We start from the raw sequence: 24,648 nt of genomic DNA, 5'->3' as shown, positions 1-24,648 counted from the left end.
ATGCTTACCTGTTCCTGAGTTACAGTGACTTAAAAATGCTTACCTGTTCTTGAGTTAAAGTGACTTAAAAATGCTTACCTGTTCCTGAGTTACAGTGACTTAAAAATGCTTACCTGTTCCTGAGTTACAGTGACTTAAAAATGCTTACCTGTTCTTGAGTTACAGTGACTTAAAAATGCTTACCTGTTCCTGAGTTACAGTGACTTAAAAATGCTTACCTGTTCCTGAGTTACAGTGACTTTAAAAATGCTTACCTGTTCCGGAGTTACAGTGACTTAAAAATGCTTACCTGTTCCTGAGTTACAGTGACTTTAAAAATGCTTACCTGTTCCGGAGTTACAGTGACTTAAAAATGCTTACCTGTTCCTGAGTTACAGTGACTTAAAAATGTTTACCTGTTCCTGAGTTACAGTGACTTAAAAATGCTTACCTGTTCTGGAGTTTTCATTATTCATTATATATTTTCAACAACGTGATTGACTTTTCCTTATGTTTAACAGCAAATTCATTAAGTGGTTCAGAAACATAATTCAAACTGTTCCAGTGGATCTGAGCAAGACAAAACAGCCTCTCTAAGACTAAACCGCCTGAGCGTTTGTAAGCCCCAGAGAAATCATGCACCAGCGAGATACAAGAGCAGTCTGAATTGCCCTTACTTGCAAGTAGGTGCAGCACAGACACACGTAATGATTTCAGCTAAAAACGTACGTCTCAACAACAGTTACCTCCTTTGCAGCTGAACAGCTCCAAAAAAAGAAGGCAGCTAGACTGAGGTGAAGAGGCAGAGTTTTCCAGTGATTTGGAGATACATGGAGGTGCTTTATCACTGGATTTATTCTCATGTCTAGGCTCTCAGTAAATTAAAGAGTATTTCAGCATAAAGAACTGGAAAGAATCTTCCAAGACAGAGCTATACTATTTCTTTTCTGCCAGGCACCCAGCAACAGAACAAGGGGACACAGTCTCCAGTTGCGGCAGGGGAGGTCTAGGCTGGATGTTAGGAGGGAGTTGTTGGCAGAGAGAGTGATTGGCATTGGAATGGGCTGCCCAGGGAGGTGGTGGAGTCGCGGTTCCTGGCGGTGCTGAAGCCAAGCCTGGCTGGGGCACTTAGTGCCATGGTCTGGTTGCTTGGCCAGGGCTGGGTGCTAGGTTGGACTGGCTGAGCTTGGAGGTCTCTTCCAGCCTGGCTGATTCTATGATCTCGTGGAGGATGTCCCAGCTAACTGCAGAAGAGTTTGTACTGGGTAACCTCTGGAGGTTCCGTCCAACCAAACCATTCTATCATTCTATCATCACGGCAGTGCCGCCCCGTGAGGCTGCCGGTCCCCTGCCCGCCAAAAGCCGAGGCAGAGGCGGGGCCGCCAGCCCGAGAGAGCTGCGCTGACTCCCCGTGAGGCTGCCGGTCCCCTTCCCGCCAAAAGCCGAGGCAGAGGCGGGGCCGCCAGCCCGAGAGAGCTGCGCTGACTCCCCGTGAGGCTGCCGGTCCCCTTCCCGCCAAAAGCCGAGGCAGAGGCGGGGCCGCCAGCCCGAGAGCGCTGCGCTGACTCCCCGTGAGGCTGCCGGTCCGCTTCCCGCCAAAAGCCGAGGCAGAGGCGGGGCCGCCAGCCCCAGAGAGCTGCGCTGACTCCCCGTGAGGCTGCCGGTCCCCTGCCCGCCAAAAGCCGAGGCAGAGGCGGGGCCGCCAGCCCGAGAGAGCTGCGCTGCAGGCGTGCGGAGGCCGGTGCGAGGCGCAGCTGGGCTTGCTGCCGCCATGCCAAGGCGGAATCGCTCCTGCAACGCTTACTGCTGCTTCGTGCGCGACCAGCTGCCTGGACTGCGGGAGCGTGGTGTGCCCGTGAGCCGTGTGGTCGATGCCATCCCCTACTGCTCCGAGGCGTGGGCGGTGAGCGCGACGGCCTTTCCTGCTTGCCGTCTGTCGTGTGCGTGGCCTCTTGTGGGCAAGGCATGCGGAACGGCTTCGAGTGGGCCTAATGGCGGGGGGAGGAGCGAGGAGGCCCACGGAGCGGTCCTGCTGCTGCCGCCGCTGCCGCGGGGTGCCGGGGTCATGGGTTGCGTAGCAGCTCGCTTGCCTCTTTCTGGTGGGAACCTGCCCCATCCGGTGGGTCTGCGTAGTGCCCCTGTACAGGTTTTGTGTGGGACAGTGTCAGCGTGACCGTTCTTGGAGGGTAAAGTAGCAGGTGGCTCAGCTGCTCTCTGTGCTTGCCGTGGGGCATCTTGGATGCCCTTGGCTCTGGCTAAGAATTAAAGCGAGCTGCACTTCTCCCTGCAGTTGCAGGGGAATGGCTTTGGCTTCTGCGGGATGGCTAGTGGCGTCCCTGGCTGGCAAGGGGGTTTTGTGGGGCATTGACAGTTTGCCTTTGAAGATCCTTCAAAAGCATGTGCTTAGTAAGTGTTCTGGATCAAAGCTTATGGCTCTGTTAGGGAGAAAGGTAACCAGACAGAAATGTTTGGGTCGGTGTTAGCTGAGCTAGCCGTGGCTAGGCGTGAGCTGAGCTAGCCGTGGCTCGGCGTGAGCTGAGCTAGCCGTGGCTGGGCGTGAGCTGAGCTAGCCGTGGCTCGGCGTGAGCTGAGCTAGCCGTGGCTCGGCGTGAGCTGAGCTAGCCGTGGCTGGGCGTGAGCTGAGCTAGCCGTGGCTGGGCGTGAGCTGAGCTAGCCGTGGCTGGGCGTGAGCTGAGCTAGCCGTGGCTGGGCGTGAGCTGAGCTAGCCGTGGCTGGGCGTGAGCTGAGCTAGCTGTGGCGAAGTGCAGAGAATGGCGTTTGGAAATGAACAGTTCCATGTTTTAGACAGAACTTGCTGGTTTGTGGGGCCACTAGAAGGAAATGGTAGAAACATTTTCTTTTTTAAACATTTTTCTCTCCTTCAAGTTGCTGAGCAAGGAGGAAAAGATGATGTACAAGGAGAAGGCTCATAAGGAGAATGAAAAGAGAAGCTCTCAGAAGACAGTGGCAGAGGTAAATGCCGAGAAAGTGGCACCTTTCAATGTAGCTGAGTAGAGAGAGAGTAGGTGGTGGTGGTGTTTGGCCAGCTCTAACACTGTGCAAGATCACCTGTGTTTTGTATGCTTCAGCCTCTGCAGGTTTTGACTGCTGTGGTAGTTAATGTCATTACGAATGGAGCTCATATGTGTTTGTTTGGGTTCAAGTTGAAAGTGAAAATACATAATTTTTGTAAAATCAGCCAGGTTGGAAGAGACCTGCAAGCTCCTCCAGTCCAACCTATCACCCATCCCTGTCCAGTCAACTAGACCATTTTTCTTGAGCACCTCTAGGGACGGAGGCCCCGCCACCTCCCCAGGCAGCCCATTCCAATAGCAAATGGCAGCTTGTTCCTTTGGACTCCTGTAGCAAGTCGAATGTAATTCTCTAGCAGCTTAGTTTTGTGTTGAACAGTATTTTGCTGTGGCTGACTGTGTTTCTTTTTCATTTACAGTACTGTAAGTGTGTGTGATTTTGGTCATAGGTTCATAGTGTGTTTGCTTTGCTTTATGGCCTTGGTTTATGTGACCCTGGTCTGAATGCTTCAAACTATGTCTACCTGCAGCTGGATGTGGCATGCTCAAGTGTCTGCTCAGGTGAAGGAAATCATGCAACCCTAACAACAACAACAAAAAGAGTAGTTGTAGCTTGCCATTATTTTTAGGTTTGCTTGATTATGGAAAAGATAGACTGTTATGGTGGAGGACAGTCCCACAGTGTTGACCTAAACAGTGAGGCTAAGCTGAATATGGCTGTGGTCAGAAAGAGCGCTACTCAGATCCTTGTTTGCTGCCTTGAAGAGGAATGTGTGGGGTTTAGTTTGTGGGTTTTGTTGTTGTTTTGGTTGGTTGGTTTTTGGGGGAAAGGGGTTTTCTTTGTTGTTGTCTTTGGTTTTGGTGGCATTTTTGCTTTCATTGTGTGATTTGGGGGTTTTGTGTTGTGGTTGGGTTTGGTTGTTTGTTTTTTTAAAGCTCTTGTTCAATTTTTTTCTTTCCCCTTTCTGTCTCTCCCTTTTTCATCAGTTCCCTGAAATGTAGTTTATGTCAGCGTATGAAGTATGTGAGGTGTCAGCTTCCTTTAGTCCGGCTTTGGTCGGCAGTGAAAAGCTTGTGTGTCACAGCAAAGACCTTGCCTGAGTGCTTGGGCATTTGGGTGTTTCCTTGCTGGACATTTACTTATTTATTCTGTATGACCAAGTACTGAGCAGGAACTACAAATTACTGCTGAGAGTAGAATGCAGGACTTGAAACCCATTACTGAAGAGAATGAAACAATGCTTATACTTGGGGGCAATTAGTAAATCTGTGTTAAATTAGTCCCTCTAGGGTAGTAGGGAGCTGTCAGGCAGTGTGTTCTGGGTATGGGATTGGAGGGCTACCTGTATAGGAAAAGGCTTTCTAAAACATGATTCTATTAATTACCAGGCTAGGAGCATGTAATTAATGAAGGTCAGTGCTGGACCCAGTCCTGTTCAATATCTTTATTGATGATCTGGAGCAGGGGATTGAGTCCAGCATCAGTAGTTTGCAGATGACACTAAGCTAGGAGCAGGTGTGGAGCTGTTGGGGAGGGTAGGAGAGCCCTGTAGAGGGACCTGGCCAGGCTGGATGGGTGGGCAGAGGCCAGTGGGATGAGACTGAACAACAACTCCAGGCAGCACTACAGGCTGGAGACAGAGTGGCTGAGAGCAGCCAGGCAGAGAGGGAGCTGGGGGTGCTTGGAAAGAATAGCTTAGGATGAGGCAGCAGTGTGCTCAGGTGGGCAGCAGAGCCAATGGCATCCTGGCTTGGATTAGGAACAGTGTACCCAGCAGGACAAGGGAGGTTCTTGTGCCCCTGTGCTCAGCACTGCTCAGGCCACAGCTTGAGTGCTGTGTCCAGTTCTGGGCTCCTCAATTCAAGAGAGATGTTGAGGTGCTGGAAGGTGTCCAGAGAAGGGCAACAAAGCTGGTGAGGGGCCTGGAGTACAGCCCTGTGAGGAGAGGCTGAGGGAGCTGGGGGTGAGCAGCCTGCAGCAGAGGAGGCTCAGGGCAGAGCTCATTGCTGTCTACGGCTACCTAAAGGGAGGCTGTAGCCAGGTGGGGTTGGTCTCTTCTGCCAGGTAAGCAGCAACAGACCAAGGGGACACAGTCTGAAGTTGTGTCAGGGCAGGTCTAGGCTGGATGTTAGGAGGAAGTTGTTGTCAGATGTTGCAGAATGGCTAAAGGAAAATGGACATGACTTAGAGGTGGGCAAGCAGGATGAGTATATGGAACTAAATTAAGGCTGTGCTAGGCCACACTGAAACAAAGGCCACATTGAAGAAACAAAGACATATTGAATAAACAAAGGCAGCATTTAATATAGCTAGCTAGGGAGGCACTGTCCTTGATGAGTCGGCGGACAGCTCAAGCAGAGCAGGATACAGCTAACTCTGAATAAGATAAGAAGTAGTTTGCTGCTTGCAGCTGCACATAGCAAGTAGGTGCACCATGCAAATGGGGTATTTAGAGATTCAGCCATTTAGCTCTTTACATGTATGCATATATTATCTGTAACACATATAAGCACGCGGCTACTAAATAAAGTTGTCACTCGCTTTTGATCCACATTGGATTGTGCGGTGTCCTTGCATAGTTGAGATTAGCCCTTCTCCGCGAGATCTGCCTCACCGCAGATTGGTGCCCGGAACAGGGACCCCGATTTGGGGGGACCCTAGGAAACACGGAGGAGGACAGGCCGGCGGAGCGGGCCGTCGGAGGAGAGCGACGCCCGCTAGCAGGACAAAGCTAGGACGGGGTGGCGGACCAATTAGGTGGGCCTGAGGCTGATGACAAGAGAGCCAGCCTTCGTCGCTGCAAGGAGGGCAAGCGGGACGCCGCGGCATGGATAAAGAGGTAGCCCTTTCCTTGCTATCTTGCTTCTTAGAAAAGCGCAAAGTGAATTTTAATACCAAGTATTTGCCAGGACTTTGTGCATATGGCTATGCTAAGGGTTTCTTTAAAACCCCCGAGTCATATTTTGATGAAGCAGAATGGAGGGCGTTCGGCAGTGAACTGTGGGATGCAGTAATAGACGGGGATCCAGCAGCTAAGAAGCTTCAAGTGCCTTGGCGAGAGACTGTTAATGCTATAAAAAAGTACAAACTGGAGAAGGATGTGGCGGCGGTGGCTACCACTAAACTCTCCGGCGAGAAGCAAGATGGGGGACAAAAGGCATCCTCTGTGTTTAATGCTCTCGCACCCGGACCGCCAGGGCTCGGTCTTCCTGTCGTAGTCAGTCCCACAGCCACTGATGCACAGCGGCGCTTGGAAAAGACCAGTACGGGACGCTCTTGGTCTATAAAGTTTCCCAAGTTCTCCTCATCTCCGGCAGCATTACCAGTAAAGGACATGGGGGACTTGGGGAAGGTTTCGTCAGAATCCAGCAAAGACGAGGGAGAGAGCGAGCCCACTCTGCCGCGCTTTGCTTCTGAGAATCCAGCCGTTACTGAGACCGCGGTACAGACCTCTGTGCCACCATCCGAGTCCTCCAGTTCAGAATCGAGCGAACCTGAGGCTGATAGCGATGATGATACCTTGTATGAGGCAGCACAGCGAATAATACAGCGTTTAGCTAAGAGAAAAAGTTCGAGACAGCGAGCCCTTGCAGTCAGTCAGCAGGAGGCTGAAGGGAGTGCCCCGAGCAAGGAAGGAGTTAACAATGCAGGCAAGAAAGCTGAGAGGTCCGGCTCGCGACTACCACCTCCCAGGCGGCAGCCGTGGGGAAAGATAGCTAGGGAGGCCTTATCAGATGGGGACACAGAGGCTGCAAGTATGTTATCTAAAGTATGTCCAGTAGTTTATGATAACCGAGCAGATGAGACGATTATTGGGGAGCATCAGGCATTTGATTGGAAACTGTTAGCCCAGCTTAGAGAGACAGTATCTAAATATGGACTCCACAGTGACCCTGCTCGGCAGATGCTACAGTACATTTTCTCTGCCTCAGGGACGCTAGCACAAGAGGACTGGAAACAGGTGCTGAGAATGATACTAACCCCCTCGCAACAGATGCAGTTTAACACTGAAATGGAAGCATTGTGTCAGGGCTCTGCTTCACTGCCGCGGGCGGAAGGTGACCCTCTGCTGGGAGTCAGCGTTAGCCAGCTGAGAGGCGAAGGTCAATGGGCTGGGGTGGATGCTCAGCTTAATATGGCCCCGGAGATACTAAGAGAGAGCATGAGGTTAGCTCAGGTAGCGCTGGGGGGAGTAAAAGCAGCCCCGATTGCTCCGTCTTATACGTCGGTTAAACAAAAGGAGAATGAGCCTTTTGGCTCCTTTTACGACCGGCTTCATGAGGCGTTGAGCAATTCTGATTTGCCAGAATACATGAAATACACCCTTCTACAACAACTTGCCTTTGATAATGCAAATGCTAAAACCCGGGGTATATTAGTAACTCTGCCTCGGGATGCCACAGTAGCACAAATGTTAGAAAGAGCGCAGCGAGCGGAAACCACACCCCTAGAACCTAGGGCTTATGTTGCAGCCTCTCCCGCACCGGACAGCACTAGGCACCCGCTAGAAAAGATTGTTGAACAACAGGCACAGGCATTAGCAGCTTTAGCCCCGATTGGATCGGCAGGAGGAGCACACTATTCTGTGCGCCGAATGAGATGTTTTCGCTGCGGGAAGATAGGTCACCTTCGCTCTCAATGCCCACTGTCCAGCATACGCTGTAGCAAATGCGGTGTGAAAAACCACTCAGCGGCTGCCTGCCGGCGATCGGGAAACGGGGGGAGGAGCGCGAGGAGCAACCGCGCGCCGACACAAATGGCTGCTCCCGTAACCTACAGCCAGCCACCAGGGGAAGCCTCGGCGTGGACCTGGCAACAGCAGTAGAAACCACCTTAATCGACAATAAGCCCCAAAAGATTCCGTCCACCTTAAAGGGACCAGTGACTATTAACGGCCAAGCCTGCGGGGGTATACTTCTGGGGAGATCATCAGCATCCATAAGAGGACTGTTTGTTTTGCCTGGAGTTATTGATTCGGACTTTGAAGGAACTATCCAAATTATGGTTCAAACGGACTTTCCACCAATACATATTCCTAAAGAGAGCAAGATTGCTCAGCTCGTCCCAATTCCATGCCTGCTACGATCAGTAACTCCTCTCTCACCACAACATCGAGGAGAAAGGGGATTTGGATCAACCGGAGGTATGGCACTATTAACTTTACAACTGGGACAAAGACCTGTGGTGACAGCGAACTTATCAAATGGACCTGATGGATTACAATTGCCGATGCTTGTGGATACAGGTGCAGACATTACCATTGTTGACAGAAATCAATGGCCTATACACTGGACCACTCAACCCTGCGTAAAAGGGGTTGAAGGGGTGGGTGGTACAGCCGAAGTACGACGATCCACTCAACGTCTGCAGCTCACCGTTGATAACCGAACTGCCAACCTCTATGTGACTGTAATGCCTCTACCCAGTGGTGTCAACGGACTAATAGGGAGAGATGCTCTCTCTCAGCTTGGACTGGTCATTACAAACGAGCGTTGTTTTTATTAGCGGCCACTGAGAAGCAGCCTTTCCCCATTCGACTAAATTGGCTAACAGATAAACCGATATGGGTGGAGCAGTGGCCGCTTAAAGCAGAGAGGCTGCAAAAGGCACACGAATTGGTCCAAGAACAGCTGGCAGCAGGACATTTGATTCCTTCCACTAGCCCATGGAATACACCTATTTTCGTCATTCCAAAGAAATCAGGCAAGTTTCGACTGCTCCATGATCTTCGAGCAATCAACGACCAGATGCAAGCGATGGGAGCACTACAGCCTGGCTTGCCAACTCCTGCTATGCTTCCTGAAAAATGGCACTTATTGATCATAGACCTAAAGGACTGTTTTTTTACTATTCCACTACACCCGGATGATTGTCAACGTTTTGCCTTTACCCTGCCATCACTGAATAGGCAGGCACCAGCGAACCGTTATCAATGGACTGTGTTACCTCAAGGCATGAAGAACAGCCCCACAATCTGCCAGCTTTATGTGGACAATGCATTGCGACCACTGCGAGTACAGTGGCCGACTACTTCTATTTATCATTATATGGATGACATTCTTTTTTGTCAAGAAGCTCCATTTAGTGAAAGACAATTATCACAAATTGCAGCAGCAATGAGCAAACATGGATTACAAATTGCCCCGAATAAAGTTCAAAGAATATCGCCATATTTGTACCTCGGATGGAAGATTTCAGATTCACAAATCCGGCCACAAAAGCTCACTCTACACACAAACATTACGACACTTACAGATGCACAAAAACTAATGGGTGACTTACAATGGCTCCGACCAGTTATTGGATTTTCTTCAGAAGACTTGGAAAAACTTAGGCCTTTGCTTCAGGGCCGTGACCCTGCGGCTACAGTGCATCTGTCTTCAGACCAGAAAGCCATCATTGATAAACTATCAGATCAAATTGCCCAAAGATGGGTCAGTCGCCTAGACCCACGGGAACCTATAGACCTGCTTATTCTACCATCAACCCATACCCTCATGGGCGCAGTTTGCCAGAGCAAAAACAAAAAGGGGGAGAGTCTAAGGATCCTGGAATGGATTTTTACGCCCTTACAACCAAAGACAACGATTCAACAAAAAGTTGAGAATTTGGCAGAGTTGATAATTCGAGGAAGACGTCGTATACTGCAGATTAGTGGCACAGAGCCGAACACCATATTTCTCCCTATCAAAAGGACTGACTTGGAGCAAATGCTCTGGCAAACTCCTGCGTTACAATTGAGTCTACTATCCTGTCCTGCACATTTATCCACACAACAAATTTCATCTCCCACGCTAAAATGGATGAGCCAGGGTGAATGGTTACGCCAGGGGAAGAGATCACTACGACCACTGCCAGATGCCATCACTGTGTACACCGACGCCGGGAAGAAATCGAAAACAGCCGCAGCTACGTGGTGTGAGAAACAAATCTGGAAGCACCAACTATTAAAAGGCCAACCTGGGGACTCTTTACAAACACTGGAATTAGCAGCAGTAGTTTGGGCTCTTTCACGATGGATGCAAGAACCACTGAACATAGTGACTGATTCTTTGTATGTAGCAGGAATCTTGGAGCGCATAGAAAGTGCTTTTGTGAAGGACATATCAAATGTTCGTTTAGGGCAGCTTTTGAGAGCTATGCAAAGTGCAGTGCAGCAGAGAACAGAACAGTATTGCGTGATCCATGTACGTAGTCATAAATGGGACATAGGTTTGGGAGAAGGGAATGCAAGAGCAGATGAGTTAGTTTCCACGGTTGTTCCCCTGAGTGAGTTCACGCTTGCACGAGAAGCACACCAGAGGTTTCACCAAAATGCAAAGGGTTTGCACAACCAGTTCAAAATCACGATGAATGAAGCTAAGGGTATAGTTCAGGCTTGCCCTGAGTGCAGCCATCATGGTCCGGGTTTGGGTATTGGGGTGAACCCCAGGGGAATGGAAGTGTTGCAGCTGTGGCAAATGGATGTCACACATGTTCCAGAATTTGGAAGGCTGAAGTATGTCCATGTTACGATTGATACTTATAGTAAGTTCATCTGGGCCACAGCTCAGACGGGTGAGAAGGCATTGCATGTTCAAAGACATTTGACTGTTTGCTTTGCAGTGATGGGAGTACCAAAGGAGATTAAGACTGACAACGGGCCAGCATATGCCAGTGAAAGGATTAGGCAAATGTTGCAAGCATGGGGTGTTAAGCATACTAGAGGAATCCCGAATTCACCTACGGGACAGGCAATAGTAGAAAGAGCAAATCAGACCCTGAAAAGGTACCTTCAGAAGTACCCAGAAATTGCTGATCCAGTTGAGCGTTTAGCAATGACCCTCTTTACCCTTAATCATCTATGCATCTTTTCTGATCAGGATGTGCCTCCAGCAAAGGTGCATGGTGGTACAGTAGAAAAACAGCCACACAAAAAGGTCCGGGTGATGTACAGAAATCCTAAGACAGGTATATGGGAGGGGCCTGCAGAGGTACTCTATTGGGGCAGAGGATACGTTTCTGTCTCTACATCAACAGGTCCGCTTTGGGTTCCAGCGCGATGGACAAAGACTGCTCCTTCCACTGATCCTGTCGCTACTTCTGGGAGCGGTGGCCAATGCGATCGATCGAGTGAATCCCCGAGCGAACATGTGGGTGACATGGGCGAACCAGACGGGTAATATGGACTTCTGTCTGAGCCTGCAATCGGCTACTGAGCCTTTTAAAACATGTCTGGTAGGACTACCAGGATTCGACCCGGAAGACTTTAAGGGCTATGTGGACAATTATGATTGTAATGGGATCCAAAATGCTTCAGATTGTGCTGCATTACTGATAAGAGGGCTGAATGTAATCTTGCCCTGGGACCCACAAGAACTAGAGTTATTAGGGAGTCAAAAGATAGGGAATCTGTCCACAACTAATTGGACCCGAACTTGCTTTGCTTTTGGGACAAAATATCAGGGAAATTTAGGATATTGGGTTTATCGGAAAATGTCACAGCAGTGGACAGACGTATCACCAGGAAAACCTTACACTTGGGGTAATGGTAGGGAATATTGTGGCGTGACACCATGGATGAGCGAAAAGGAGAAAAAGAGGCCGGCACTGGATGCTGTGTATGGTGCGGGCGTAGGGCAAACCTTGTGGAATAATGGGTCAGCCAGAGCACTTCCTAACAACACCTTCCTTATCTGTGGTGATCGTGCCTGGCAAGGGATCCCAAAAAATGTTATAGGGGGTCCTTGCTATCTGGGGAAACTCACTCTATTCGCACCACATAAAAGAGATTGGTTGAACATGATACAAGCTGCTTCTCCAGGAGGGGGATCACGCCAAAAACGAGCTACAAAGTGGCACAATCTGAAAGCAGACTGCAACGACAATGTACAGTTATGGTCAATAACTGCAAATGTTTTTGTTACTGCATTTATTCCGCATCTTGCTGTAGCACAAGCAGTGAAGCAGTTAGAACGACTGACATGCTGGTCAGTCAAAGAAGCAAATGCTACTACTCAGGTTTTAGAGCAATTACTACTAGATCAGAACAGCTTAAGGCATGCACTACTGCAGAACAGAGCAGCAATAGATTTCTTGTTATTAGCACAAGGCCATGGTTGTAGCGATTTTGAGGGGATGTGTTGCTTTAACCTCTCGGACCATGGGGAGTCTATCCATAAACAGCTTGCTTGGCTGAAAAATCATACTAACCGCATTATTGTTAATGAAAATCCCTTTGACCAGTGGCTAAGATCAACCTTTGGAGGTTTGTCTCCCTGGATACTACAGCTTATCAAGGAGGGCCTCCGCCTGCTGGGAATAGTACTGCTTATGCTTATATTACTACGCATAGGGTATAGATGCATTCTGAGGGGTGTGGATCGAGTTACTGGGGGTACAGCCCTGCTTGCCCAAAAAGAGAAGAGGGGAATTGTTGCAGAATGGCTAAAGGAAAATGGACATGACTTAGAGGTGGGCAAGCAGGATGAGTATATGGAACTAAATTAAGGCTGTGCTAGGCCACACTGAAACAAAGGCCACATTGAAGAAACAAAGACATATTGAATAAACAAAGGCAGCATTTAATATAGCTAGCTAGGGAGGCACTGTCCTTGATGAGTCGGCGGACAGCTCAAGCAGAGCAGGATACAGCTAACTCTGAATAAGATAAGAAGTAGTTTGCTGCTTGCAGCTGCACATAGCAAGTAGGTGCACCATGCAAATGGGGTATTTAGAGATTCAGCCATTTAGCTCTTTACATGTATGCATATATTATCTGTAACACATATAAGCACGCGGCTACTAAATAAAGTTGTCACTCGCTTTTGATCCACATTGGATTGTGCGGTGTCCTTGCATAGTTGAGATTAGCCCTTCTCCGCGAGATCTGCCTCACCGCAGTCAGAGAGACTGATTGGCATTGGAATGGGCTGCCCAGGGAGGTGGTGGAATCGCCGTCCCTGGAGCTGTTGCAGCAAAGCCTGGCTGGGGCACTTAGTGCCATGGTCTGGTTGGTTGGCCAGGGCTGGGTGCTAGGTTGGACTGGACGATCTTTGAAGGCTCTTCCAACCTGGTTGATTCTGTGATTTGGTTTTGGATGTAATGGAACTATAGCAGAGGTGACTACTAAGTCATAAATGGAGGCTTCTGTATTTCTCTCAACAGTCTGTAGTGAGAAAGTGGAATAGCTGCTTTGCCAAAATAAAAAGCACCATTGGAAGTAGGCAAGTGTGTGTGGGGGGATTTTGAGAGACCTCAGTTTATGAATTGCTGCCTTGTAGGCAGACAGCCAGAGTTACTTTGTGTGGAGAAAAGGCTTAGTCATCTTTTGGAGATGGCCTAAGCTTCCTTGGATGGAACTAATGTCTTGTTTTATTTTAGACTAGTTCAAACTGATAATCAACCAAGTTTGGCTGAGATGGTCATCTGGAATGAATGCACCTAGTTGGTACCCAATTTGGGTCTTGAGTGATTGAATTCTGTAAGCCTGCCAGGTTTCTCTTCCTGGCCTCTTAAAAGCTTATTGTTCAGGCGTGGATTTGCAGTGCTTAATGGGCCTCTGTGCCCCTCTTACTTGCTGCATGCCAGAGCAATCTGATGACTTCCTTGAGGCTTCATCAGCTTTTCATGAGTTTAATTTGTAGTCAAAGGCAGCTAGCATATGCCAAACGTTTTCATAAAGTTTATGGAGAGCATTTTTAAACCAAACCTGGAAAGTCCTTTGCCTGTGGCAGATGGTTTGAGCCTCACAGAATCACAGGGGAGTGTGTTTGTTTGTGTTCATTTTTACAGTCTGTTTTGTAAGTGTAGCTGTAGTTCTGTCCGCTTGTAGGAAGTTGGCCAAGGTATTAAGGTACCTACCTCTGCTTTTGTTACAAGAGAAATCCTTCATTCCTGTCTGCATGTACCCAGACATTGGTATGTGAGCTGCAGACTTTTCTGGTTAACACTAGCTGGTAGTGGACAGTGTTTGCTGTAGTGTAAGGAGGTCAAAGACTTTACTGGGGGTTTGTAGGCTCTTTAGTTATTAATGAACTTGCTCCTCTTTTGCAGGCTCCTCCAGTTCCTGCCCATCTGACCACAAAGATGCCCAGTGTTCCTCCTCTTCTAGATGCATCTGATCCTGGTAGACAAAAAGCTGCTTCTTTATAGATATTCTCAATGGAGCCCATGCATCTTGTTTGTGTTTTGCTGATAGCCATTTGTGTCAGCTCTTTGTTTTACCCTAATGATCTACTGTTGTAAAAAGGCATATTGTAGTAGAGAGGGAACTCAGAGCAGGTGTCCCTCTCCCCATGCAACAATTCTGTTCTGTTTTTTACTTTGATGGGAATAGAGTCAATAATATTTTCTTTAATATTATTTCAAGATTTTGAAGACAAAGGTAATTCTTCAGCTTCTTCACTTAGGATTTACATGGTTGTGATATCCAAGCTCAGCCTAAAGTGCTTGTGCTTATTTTCAAGGAGAAGGAGTTGTTGAATATCAAAGTTAAAACGCTGTATGGTAGGAATGTTAAATAATCTGGCCTCTTTGGGAGAATAAAAGAGGAGGAAAGGTACTTTGTCAGTGTTTCTGTAATACAGAATGGTTTAGGTTGGAAGGGACCTCAAGGATCATCCAGTTCCAACCCCCCACCATAGCCAGGGACACCTCCCACTAGAACAGGTTGCTCAAGGCCTCATCCAGTCTGGCCTTGAACACCTCCAGGGAGGGAGCAGCCACAGCCTCCCTGGACAACCTGTTCCTGGCTTGTTTTTTCACTTAAACTCTTGAAAACTAAAGCTTTCTTCTCTGTACTCCCTCTTCCAACAAATGTTTTAACTAGAATTGAGTTACCCATATATCTGCAATATTTTCCCTAGTGAATATAACCTCATTCTGAGAAATGATGAGTGGTGGTGGTTACAAGATAAGTAGCCAGTTCATAGAAGCTGTCTGCTGTGGTTATGTCTCAGCTCCAGCCATTCACCTGCAAGACTCTTGACTTCTTTTCATACTGCTGTGGTTATGGAGAGGCAGGGATGAGTAGTTCCTGCCAGAAATGATGCTCCCCTTTACTGTCATACAAATTCTATTCGATTGATCGTGGTGGCTTGAGGTGACAACATTGAACTTTAACCTGAAGAAGAGTGATAAGCAGAAATGACAGGTGGATGATGGACTCAATCCCCTGCTCCAGATCATCAATAAAGATAGGGAACAGGACTGTGCCCAGCACTGATCCCTGGGGCACAGCACTAGTGCCAGCTGCCAGCTGGATGTGGCACCATTCACCACCACTCTCTCGGCCTGGCCCTCCAGCCACTTCTTGACCCATATCAGGATGAATCTGTACACTGAAGCTTTCACTAGATGAGGTGAGGCCAGGGTGGCTTGCTGTGGCCTCTGGTGGCTCTTTGAACATGCTTTGGTTTTGTTCTCTCAGCTGTCGTTGCAGAAGTCTTCTGCTTCCTGAACATTTACAGCCATGGCAAGCTGCCATCCTACTGTGAACAGCGCTTCCTTCCCTGTGAGATTGGGTGCGTCAAGTACTCCTTACGAGATGGCATAATTGCTGATTTCCATCACTTCATAGATCCAGGTGGGTTCCGAGGAAGGGAGACAAAAGAGTCCATCTTGCTTTGGGGTGGGAGGGAAGCCTTGTAGTGTCACTCAGGTCAGACTTGTCCTCTTAGGATGGGTTTATTTCTCTGACCGTAAGTGGCTAGACTTCTTACAGTGTCAGAGCAGTGCTGATTGTTTCACAAGAGATGCACTCAAGTGTCAGAAGTGCATGAAGCTTCAGAGAGGGTAGAATAAAACCAGAAGGACCTTTAGGAGTTGTGCTTTATCTTGCCTGCCAGTGCGTTTTTGCCTTGGACCAAAGCATATACACTGTACAGAATGCTTTGGTTTTTCAAGTGCCTGCAACTGAAAATAACTTTTGGAAGAAAAAGAGTTTGTGGCACTTGTGCAAAGCCACAAGGGAAGGTGAAGCTTTTCTCTCTGCACTGCAGTGTCTAGATGAGAGTTAAGGATCTGTCACTGTGGATGTTGGGTGGTGATTGTTCTTTTTCTCTTCTTTCCCCTGCTCTTCTGCAGAAGTACCACCGTGTGGTTTTCGGTACCACTGCCAGACTGCCAGTGAGTATCAGTGGAGAAAAAGAATGGTGGGCAAAGGTGTGCACTTTTAGACTTTGCTTGTGACCTGCATCCAGGTGGTTTTTGGAAAGTCTAAAGTTTCTCCTTCTGGTAACTTGTCTAAGTTTCAAAGAGGAAGGAGTGACAGCAGCTTGTCACAGTCACCTTGTATATGTTTCTTGTACCCACAAATGGCAGAGCACTTCTGTCCCTCCCAAAGCAATTTGAGATGAATTATTTGTGTTCTGTCTCCCTATTTCAATTCAGTAACTACTGTAGTATGCTCTGAAATGGGCAAGTTTACACAGCCTTAAATGCTTTCAAGCCTATCTGAACAGTGTCCTTCTCTTGATAGTCCTTGTGTATATCTTCACCCTGAGGTGTCAGTTTGTAGTAGAGTAGCTCAAAGCTACTGGTTTGTATTTCAAAGTTGGAAGTGTTCTGCAGCTTTACACAGATCAACAACGTCAAAGTTTTTACACTCTCGTTGGGCCTGGCCTGCCTTGTTTCCCTTGTGACTCTTGCATAGTGTTTGTAGATTCCAGTTTGTTTCTGCTGGGACACTTCCTCCCCGTGTGTATAGAGGGAACAAACCTGGCCCGTGTTTTCCCGTGCAAATACTTAGATAATGACCTTGTAAATGCAGGAACTGAGTGGGTGTTTGCTCACATCCCAGACCCACTCGTCTTCTGCTGAGGGAAGCAAGCTTTTGGTAGCTTAAGCCCAGACTCTGCCTGTAGAGTAGGGAAGGGTTTGGGTGCATACATCTATGTATAGAGAAAGACACAGAGGAGAGGCAAAGGCATCGTTTAAGGAAAGAGGATTTTTCATAACTTGGATTGATGGGTTTTTTTCTGCCCTACCAACCCCCCTTTCCCCTTTCACTAGGTGATGCCACTCATAAGATCCCTCTATCTGGATTCCAGCTTCCATGTGCTGGTTATGCAGTTGTCTTACGGGAACTTCTTGAGTTTGTCCGTCCAGCCGGAGGAGTTCAGCCTCACGTTTACTGCAGGGTATGCTTGAGGTTAAAGTAAGATGTTCTAAGTCAAAACCTTTACCCTAACTGCTTTTGCATGACAAAGGAGATACTTCACTCTAATCAGTGGAAATAATTGGGAAAAGACATTATTGTCTGAAGTTTGGCAGTTCCATGCCAGAAGAAAAGGCTCCAAACCTATAGATGAAGCTGAGGTGGTCTTCTTTTTAGCCTGCACTTCCGATTGTGATCCATACAGAAACATTTCATTGATTGTCTGGTGTTCTTTTGACTTAGGTTATGGGCTTGTAAGGTGGACTGAAGTTGACTGTGCTGAATGACAGTCACATGAGCCTGCTTTTCTAAGGGGCACTTTTATGTTTTTATTGCTCTTTCCCCTGGACAATACTAAACCTGCTAAGTTTTTGTTCAAATATCATTTGCTGTTGAGCAAAACAAAACATTAAGATTCAGGAGAATTTAGGCTTCATGACAGCTAAGTTATGTTTTGGCTCCACTCCCACTTAATGTTAATTCTTAAAAAGGTGGGAAGGTCCAGATTTTTGGCTCAGTCCATAAATACAGACCTCTGAAGAAATACAGACCTCTGAAGAAATACAGGTGAAAAAACAATCTCTTCAGAGTGATACCAATAGCTTGGGGTAACCTCTAACCTGTCTGCAAACTTCAGTCCTAAACTCCTCCTGTGCTTTGGGTGAAAGCCTCCATGGAATCTGGTTCCCTTTCAAGGTAATTTTTGGGAAGAGTGTACACTTAGTCCTGAAAACATTTGATTTCCTTTTGGGTGGGAACTTTTTTCAGACCCACTCAGAAGTCTTGCAGATGTCAGAATTACATGGGGTGCTGCTTCTGTGTGACTGAGGTTTTCTTTCCTTTAGTATGACAGCAGATTCCGAGTTCGCTGGTGCCTCGATCGAATGGCTACTGTGACAGGTAGGAAATGGACTGTCCTGGGCCTGCAGCCCAGCCCCAGCAAGGGAGGGTTATGTAATCGTGGAGTGCTGTATTGAGCTGAAAATCTGCAGGTTCCATCAGAGTTGGTACTGATAGCCAGAAAACCTTTGTGTGCTACAGGCTGGGGACAGCGTAGCTGGGGAGCAGCCAGGCGGAAAGGGGCCTAGGAGTACTGGTAGAGAGGAGCTGAAGATGAGGCAGCAGTGTGCCCAGGTGGGCAGGAGAGCCAGTGGCATCCTGGCCTGGCTCAGGAATAGTGTGGCCAGCAGGACAAGGGAAGTTCTTCTGCCTCTCTACTCAGCACCTTGTGTGCTGCCTCCAGTTCTGGGCTCCTCAATTCAAGAGAGATGTTGAGGTGCAGGAAGGTGTCCAGAGAAGGGCAACAAAGCTGGTGAGGGGCCTGGAGCACAGCCCTGTGAGGAGAGGCTGAGGGAGCTGGGGGTGTGCAGCCTGCAGCAGAGGAGGCTCAGGGCAGAGCGCATTGCTGTCTGCAGCTGCCTGAAGGGAGTCTGTAGCCAGGTGGGGTTGGTCTCTTCTGCCAGGCAAGCAGCAATAGAAGAAGGGGACACAGTTTCCAGTTATGGCAGGGCAGGTCTAGGCTGGATGTTGTTAGGAAGTTGTTGTCAGAGAGAGTGATTGGCATTGGAATGGGCTGCCCAGGGAGGTGGTGGAGTCGCCATGCCTGGAGGTGTTGAAGCCAAGCCTGGCTGGGGCACTTAGTGCCATGGTCTGGTTGATTCTCCAGGGCTGGGTGCTAGGTTGGACTGGATGATCTTAGAGGACTCTTCCAACCTGGTTGATTCTATGATTCTCCCTCTTCCACCCCCTCAGTGACATCAAACCAGCAGCCTGTGTAGCTGACTAATGAGCAGGTCTGTAAAATAACAGCCGCTTTTGCTCAGCCAGTTAAAGGAGCACTAGGGTCAGTGAGAGTACTGTGAAGGTGAGCATGTGGCAACACATGGAAAAACAAAGAGCTTCTGAGGAGTGAGCCTGCAAGTAGTGTACACAGTTACTTAGGTGGGGAGGATTATAGTGGTACCAGATGAGGCACTTTGATGAGAAGCCAGGTTTTCTGAAAACCACTGGTGGAATAACTTGTTAAGGTTTACAAAGGCTTTGATGCTGTGCTGAGAGGCTGGGCAGTGGGCAGGAACTGACTGAGAAGTGGGCTAAACAGGAAGCATTCACTGACTCTTCTGTTCTCATGGTGTGCATTTTCTCTGGGCTGCAGGCATTGAGACCCATCTGGAGCTTCTTGCTGTAGAAGACCTGGTAACAGAACTGTACCAGAAGAAGAACCAAAAGGAGCCATCCAAGACTTGGATGTGCAGAGAACTCGATGGCTTCCTGTGGGATTTCTGCAGTAATACCAGGTATCTTGGGTTCTTTGTAGAAATGGGTGTTAGCCTGACCCACCTTAGTGCCTTACAGACAGCTTGTATGCTGCTAGGCTAAAATGTTCTGTGAGCTTTCTAACCAGAAATGCTTCTTGTCACAGCGTGAGTACAAGTGGAAGTGACAAGTGCTTTCCCAGAAGAAGTGTAGTGATAGATGGCTTTTTAATGTTGCATCTGAGGCCTAATTTAAAGGAGGGGGTCAAAAGTGGGAGGGAAATTCATTGTGGAATGGAAATCAAAGAAATGAGAGATTTGGGCTCAAAAGGAGTGCAGTTGGGATGGGATGTGTTGGTTGTTACACATCAAGTGTCTCAATTCTGCTGCTTTGATGAAGGACGAGCTGGCTTTCCAGTGGTACAAATCACTTTCTCAGGCATAACTGTGAAGTGTGCTTTCTTCTGGAATAAATGTTGTTTGTTCCACATCTAGAATATTTGTTACTCCTTAGGATTTGTGTGTGTGTGTGGAATGATGAAACTCCCTGCTTTCAGATTCTTCTGTGACTGTACAAAGTAGTGTTTATGTAGCTTGTGGTGCTGTAGAGGAATATTTAGCAGTGACACAGTTAACTGTAGACATTAACTTTTCTTCTGCTGCTGCTCTAAATAAGAACCAATAGTTTGGTCTTAAAGTCTACTGTGTCTTTAAAAGTAAAATTGTTCTTGGAAGTCAGCTCATGGTATGGACTTAAGATCCATTGAGAGAATGTGTGGTGTTATCTTCTCCTAGCAGGCAGTTTTCCATTTCCATGAGTATCTTCAGCCTAGAAATAGACCTGAAGCATGGAAAAATGTACTTTAAACCACCTTCTGGAGGCAAAAGTGGAGATACTTACACTAAGAGGAACTACTTCATATTAATGGGAAGCTTCAGATTGTCTTTAAATTCCATCTATCTTCCAGGAGTCTCTTTTTCTCCCTTCCCCCCACCTCTGCATGGAGCAGGCTGCCTGTTGAGCATAGCTTTTCACTCTGCATAAACCACTTAAAGCTTAGTTACTGAACATGGGTCCTCTGTGGAAGTTTCAAGGGACTTGCAAATGGTCACTGTGACAAAAAATAACTTGTGCTTGGAAAAGTGAAGTCTCTTCCATATTGATAACGTTTCTGTTACAAGTTGTTGTTGTTGTATCCTATGAGTACTTAGGAGTGTCTTCACAGTCAGCCTAGGGGCTTGAAGTGGCTTTCAGGAGCTTTTACCTGAAGCAGCTGTTGCATCCAGTCCCACTTAGCTGTCTTAGCCTGATACGTCCTCTTGTGCCAACCTAGCTCAGGCCTGTCTGGCTCTGCTCCCACCTTACCTGCTAGTTTAGCACAGTGCTTTTGATTTGCCACTCATGCTCCTTGCAAGAGTAACCAGAGACTACTCTGTATGTGAGAGCTGATTTCTGAGCCAGGTTACTGCGTCTCCTTCTCTGGGGACAGGATGTTGGAAGGGACCCAAGGAGATCACTGAATCCAACTTCCCTGCCAGAGCAGGACCACACAATCTAGCCCAAGTCACACAGGAACACGACCAGCCAGACCTTGAAAGGCTCCAGAGAAGGAGACTCCACAACCTCTCTGGGCAGCCTGTGCCAGTGCTCTGGGACCCTTACAGTAAAGAAGTTCCTCCTTGTGTTGAGCTGGAACCTCCTGTGCTGCAGCTTACACCCATTGCTCCTTGTCCTATCACAGGGAGCAAGTGAGAAGAGCCTGTCCCCCCATCCTGATCTCCAGAGGTCCCTTCCAACCCCTAACATCGTGTGTGCTTCTTTAACAGTTGTTCCTGTTCCTTCTGACAGACCAATTGTTCACAATGATTGATGGTAGGGATGCTTCTGAAATAAGGGTGAGCTTTGTTTTGTGTAGGTGCAAGTGGCATGAAGAGAATGAGATCTTCTACTGTGCTTTGGCATCCTGTAAGAAAATCGCGTGAGTATTGCCAAGAACTTCTCTCCACTGGCATGAGATTTTCTTTTGTCATGGTGCTCAGCTTCGGCTTTGGCTTCTCCCAGCTGATTGGAGCACTGAGTTGTAGATTCTGAGTTTTATGTACTCCTTTCACTGGCAAGATTCTGATCTGCTTGCAGCTTTAGTTATTGTTTGTATGGCTCAGTAGTACGCTGTAAGTCTTGGCACTTAAACGCAGTGTCACTTCTGTTATGGTGAAGTCCATCATGCTGCAGTCATTGTTTCAGGACCTCCACTTACTGTTGGATAATGGAGAAAAGTGTTAAAATTCCATTAGAATTCATGGGTTTTCTTCAGCAGTTTGGCATCCCTGTAGTTTGTGAGAGATTCTTAGTATATTCTACTGTGTCTCTGTGTTGGAAACTTCTGTGCTGCCTTACGTCTAATGCAGATACGTAAAGTTCTGTAATCTCTCTGGTGTGGGGGAAGGGAAAGTAGTTGTATTTCCTCGTTTCCCCCATGAAAAGATCTGGCAGTAGCAGCAGCACTCTGAGAGATAAGAAGAAGTAGTCTTTAATGAAAAGAACTCTTGTGTAATACTGTGCCTTGCAGAAAAAAGTTGCTTTTCACACTTCTAAGTGGCTACATTTGATCCTGTGGGGGAGTAGCCGTTTCAATGTCATGTGAAACTGTAGAACAGGCTGGTGGTCTTGGAGGGATGCAGGCTAACTTCTTAGCTGCTGTGAAAATGGCTTTTTGCCCTCTTTCGTGCTCTCTGCATTTCAGTCTGTGCTGACTTTGGTTTGCCTGTTAAAAAACTACAAATGCTGTGCTTCTGTATGTGAGCACTGCAGCTGCCTTAGCCCAGCTCTCCTGTTTTCTTTGTTCCCTTGGTCAAGTTACTACATCAGCAGATCTTTAGCTGCCGTCTATGGAGTCTCACTGACAGCTGCTCACCTGCCTGAAGATGCTGCTGATGGTGAAAGCAGACATACCAGGATGGTGGTACTGGATGCTGGACGTTTTCAGGTCAGGTTGTTTAAACTAGTGTCCTGGTTCCTTTCCAGTCAACTGAAATTTGCTAACCTGCAACTGGCAAGCTGCTTTTTTGTGCCGTGCATTGGGCAGAGTGAATGGCAAATAATCTCAGCTTGGGCCATTTCCTGTGATTTTATGTACTGATTGTTTCTTTTAACCACAGGCTTTGTGCATAGTTGTGTTTATGGCATTTTAAAAGACAAGTATTATCTTGACTGTTTCTTTGGGCAGGGAGCGAAGGCTGAGTGTTCTGGCAGTGACAGAGACGTAGCTTCTCCAAGTCAGAATCAAGAGCTCAGTCTTTCTAAGGGTGAGTTTAAACCTTTCAGGCATTTTAAACTTAATCCAGTTGCTGCTTTTTCAGGTGTCTGGGCTTAGATGTTGCCTGTCAGTGGCGTAAAACTTCAGCAGCTCTCCATGAGCTGCACTTATTCCTGCATATAGATTTCACTGAATGTCTGAAGACAGAGAGAGCTGCCCTTTTTCTTACTGGACACAGTCTTGTGGTCACTTTATTGTTTTGATGACCACTGTTGGTCTCCAAATTACACTCCCTTATTTTTCTGCAGCCCTCATGTGTGGAGGTGCTTTAAGGCAGGGCTGTCTTTAAGGCAGTTTCCTAGCTCTTCAGTCATTATGTATGCAGACGTGGCTGGTCCGTGTTGCAAGGATTCTGCAAGTAGCTTTATAAAGACTGCTCATTTGAAGTTCTCTTTTTGGAGGTGCAGTTTTAGTAGGAGGCATGTGAGCTCAGTTCATCAGGGCAGTTGATGGCTAACCTTCAGAAGAACAGAATCTCTTTCTCTGGAGCCTTTCAAGGCCTATCTGGATGCATTCCTCTGTGGTCTGTGCTAGATCGCGTGGTCCTGCTCTGGCAGGGATCATCTTGGGTCCCCTACAACCCCTAACATCCTGTGAGCCTGTGTGTAGGAAAAAGCTGTGAGAACTGAGCTGACATCTTTTGTATTGCATGTCACATACATGCTGAATTACACTTTGCAACTCCTACGGTTATAAATTGTGAGATCTCATGGTCTTGGTGTTGATAGAGGAGCCTTGTCTCTTGACTTTTTGTGTTGGAGCTCTTTGAATAGGTTTAGCAAAGAACAACTCCATTCATTTGTGCAAGCTGTGAAGACTGATTTGATTTGCAAACTGGATTTAATCTTTTAGGTGATCCTCCACGTGGTGTGAAGAATGTCCTTTATGGAGCCAGTACCATGCGAGGAAGAGGAATTACTCGATTGGTGAAAAGTGCCTCGGATCTGTCCCAAGTCTTGTAACTGAATTTCTTCTACAGGACAGCTGTAAATTCTCTCTTTCCTTGTTTCCCTGGGATAAGCAGCAAGCTGTGGTGGTGCTTGCAGTGAGAATTGTAAAAGTCTGTGTACTGCAAATAAAGCCATTAACCTGATGCAGCCCATTTAGTGCTGCTCTTTGGCATATGTTGAGGGGGCTTCCCAGCAGCTGCTGGATGGTAGAAAATCCTTCAGTTTGGGAGCTGGCTGTTGCACAGTTGGGAACTTTTGTTTGGCTGCTTGAGAAATAAATTCTGCTTCATAAGCACAATGTGGCAATGCTTCTGTCATTTAATGGGAAGATTTACAGCCTAAGCATACCTCTGAAGTCCAAGGAGTGCTACTGGTAAAGCACAGGATTCTCCCCAATTGCATGACAAAATTGTCAAGGGGGAATAAAACCAAGTAAAGGCAGAGTGGTTCTTGAGCAGAACTGAATTGGTGTAGCCTGGGAGCTTTAAACATGTCCTTTCCATGTGCTAAGAAGTCAACAGTAATTTAATACTCTTTGTGTGGGGGTGCCATGGTTTAGTTAATTAGAAGGGTTAGGTGATATGTTGGACTTAGAATCACAGAATCAAGCAGGTTGGAAGAGACCTCCAAGCTCAGCCAGTCCAACCTAGCACCCAGCCCTGGCCAATCAACCAGACCATGGCAATGAGAGCCCCAGCCAGGCTTGGCTTCAACACCTCCAGGCACGGCGACTCCACCACCTCCCTGGGCAGCCCATTCCAATGCCAATCACTCTCTCTGGCAGCAACTTCCTCCTGACATCCAGCCTGTACTTCCCCCGCCACAACTGGAGACTGTGTCCCCTTGGTCTGTTGCTGGTTGCCTGGCAGAATCCCCACCTGGCTGCAACCTCCCTTCAGGTAGTTGCAGGCTTGATGATCCTGGAGGTTTCTTCCAACATGGTTAATTCTGTGATTGTGTATTTGTACCTTATGATT

The 24,648-nt window shown here is 47.6% G+C and overlaps 1 protein-coding gene across 2 annotated transcripts; it reads left to right on the top strand.

Moving 5' to 3' along the window:
* The first annotated feature begins 1,371 nt into the window (after positions 1-1,371).
* MAEL (maelstrom spermatogenic transposon silencer) lies at positions 1,372-23,973 on the top strand. Of its 2 annotated transcripts, none has more exons than XM_064152247.1 (12): positions 1,372-1,882; positions 2,866-2,952; positions 14,047-14,119; positions 15,422-15,577; positions 16,078-16,119; positions 17,005-17,132; positions 17,995-18,049; positions 19,305-19,446; positions 21,321-21,383; positions 22,262-22,391; positions 22,632-22,710; positions 23,574-23,973. In XM_064152247.1, the coding sequence occupies exons 1-12, from the start codon at positions 1,751-1,753 to the stop codon at positions 23,681-23,683; spliced, it is 1,197 nt and encodes a 398-aa protein (XP_064008317.1). In that variant the 5' UTR covers positions 1,372-1,750; the 3' UTR covers positions 23,684-23,973. The 2 variants fall into 2 exon arrangements, with proteins under 2 accessions (XP_064008317.1, XP_064008320.1); XM_064152250.1 differs by lacking the exon at positions 1,372-1,882 and adding an exon at positions 2,362-2,385.
* The last annotated feature ends 675 nt before the right edge of the window (positions 23,974-24,648 follow it).

Source organism: Pogoniulus pusillus, chromosome 12, assembly GCF_015220805.1.
Source record: "Pogoniulus pusillus isolate bPogPus1 chromosome 12, bPogPus1.pri, whole genome shotgun sequence".
Classification (NCBI taxonomy): domain Eukaryota; kingdom Metazoa; phylum Chordata; class Aves; order Piciformes; family Lybiidae; genus Pogoniulus; species Pogoniulus pusillus.
The sequence above is the reverse complement of the archived record's forward strand: the minus strand, read 5'-3'. Positions and strand labels throughout refer to the sequence as shown.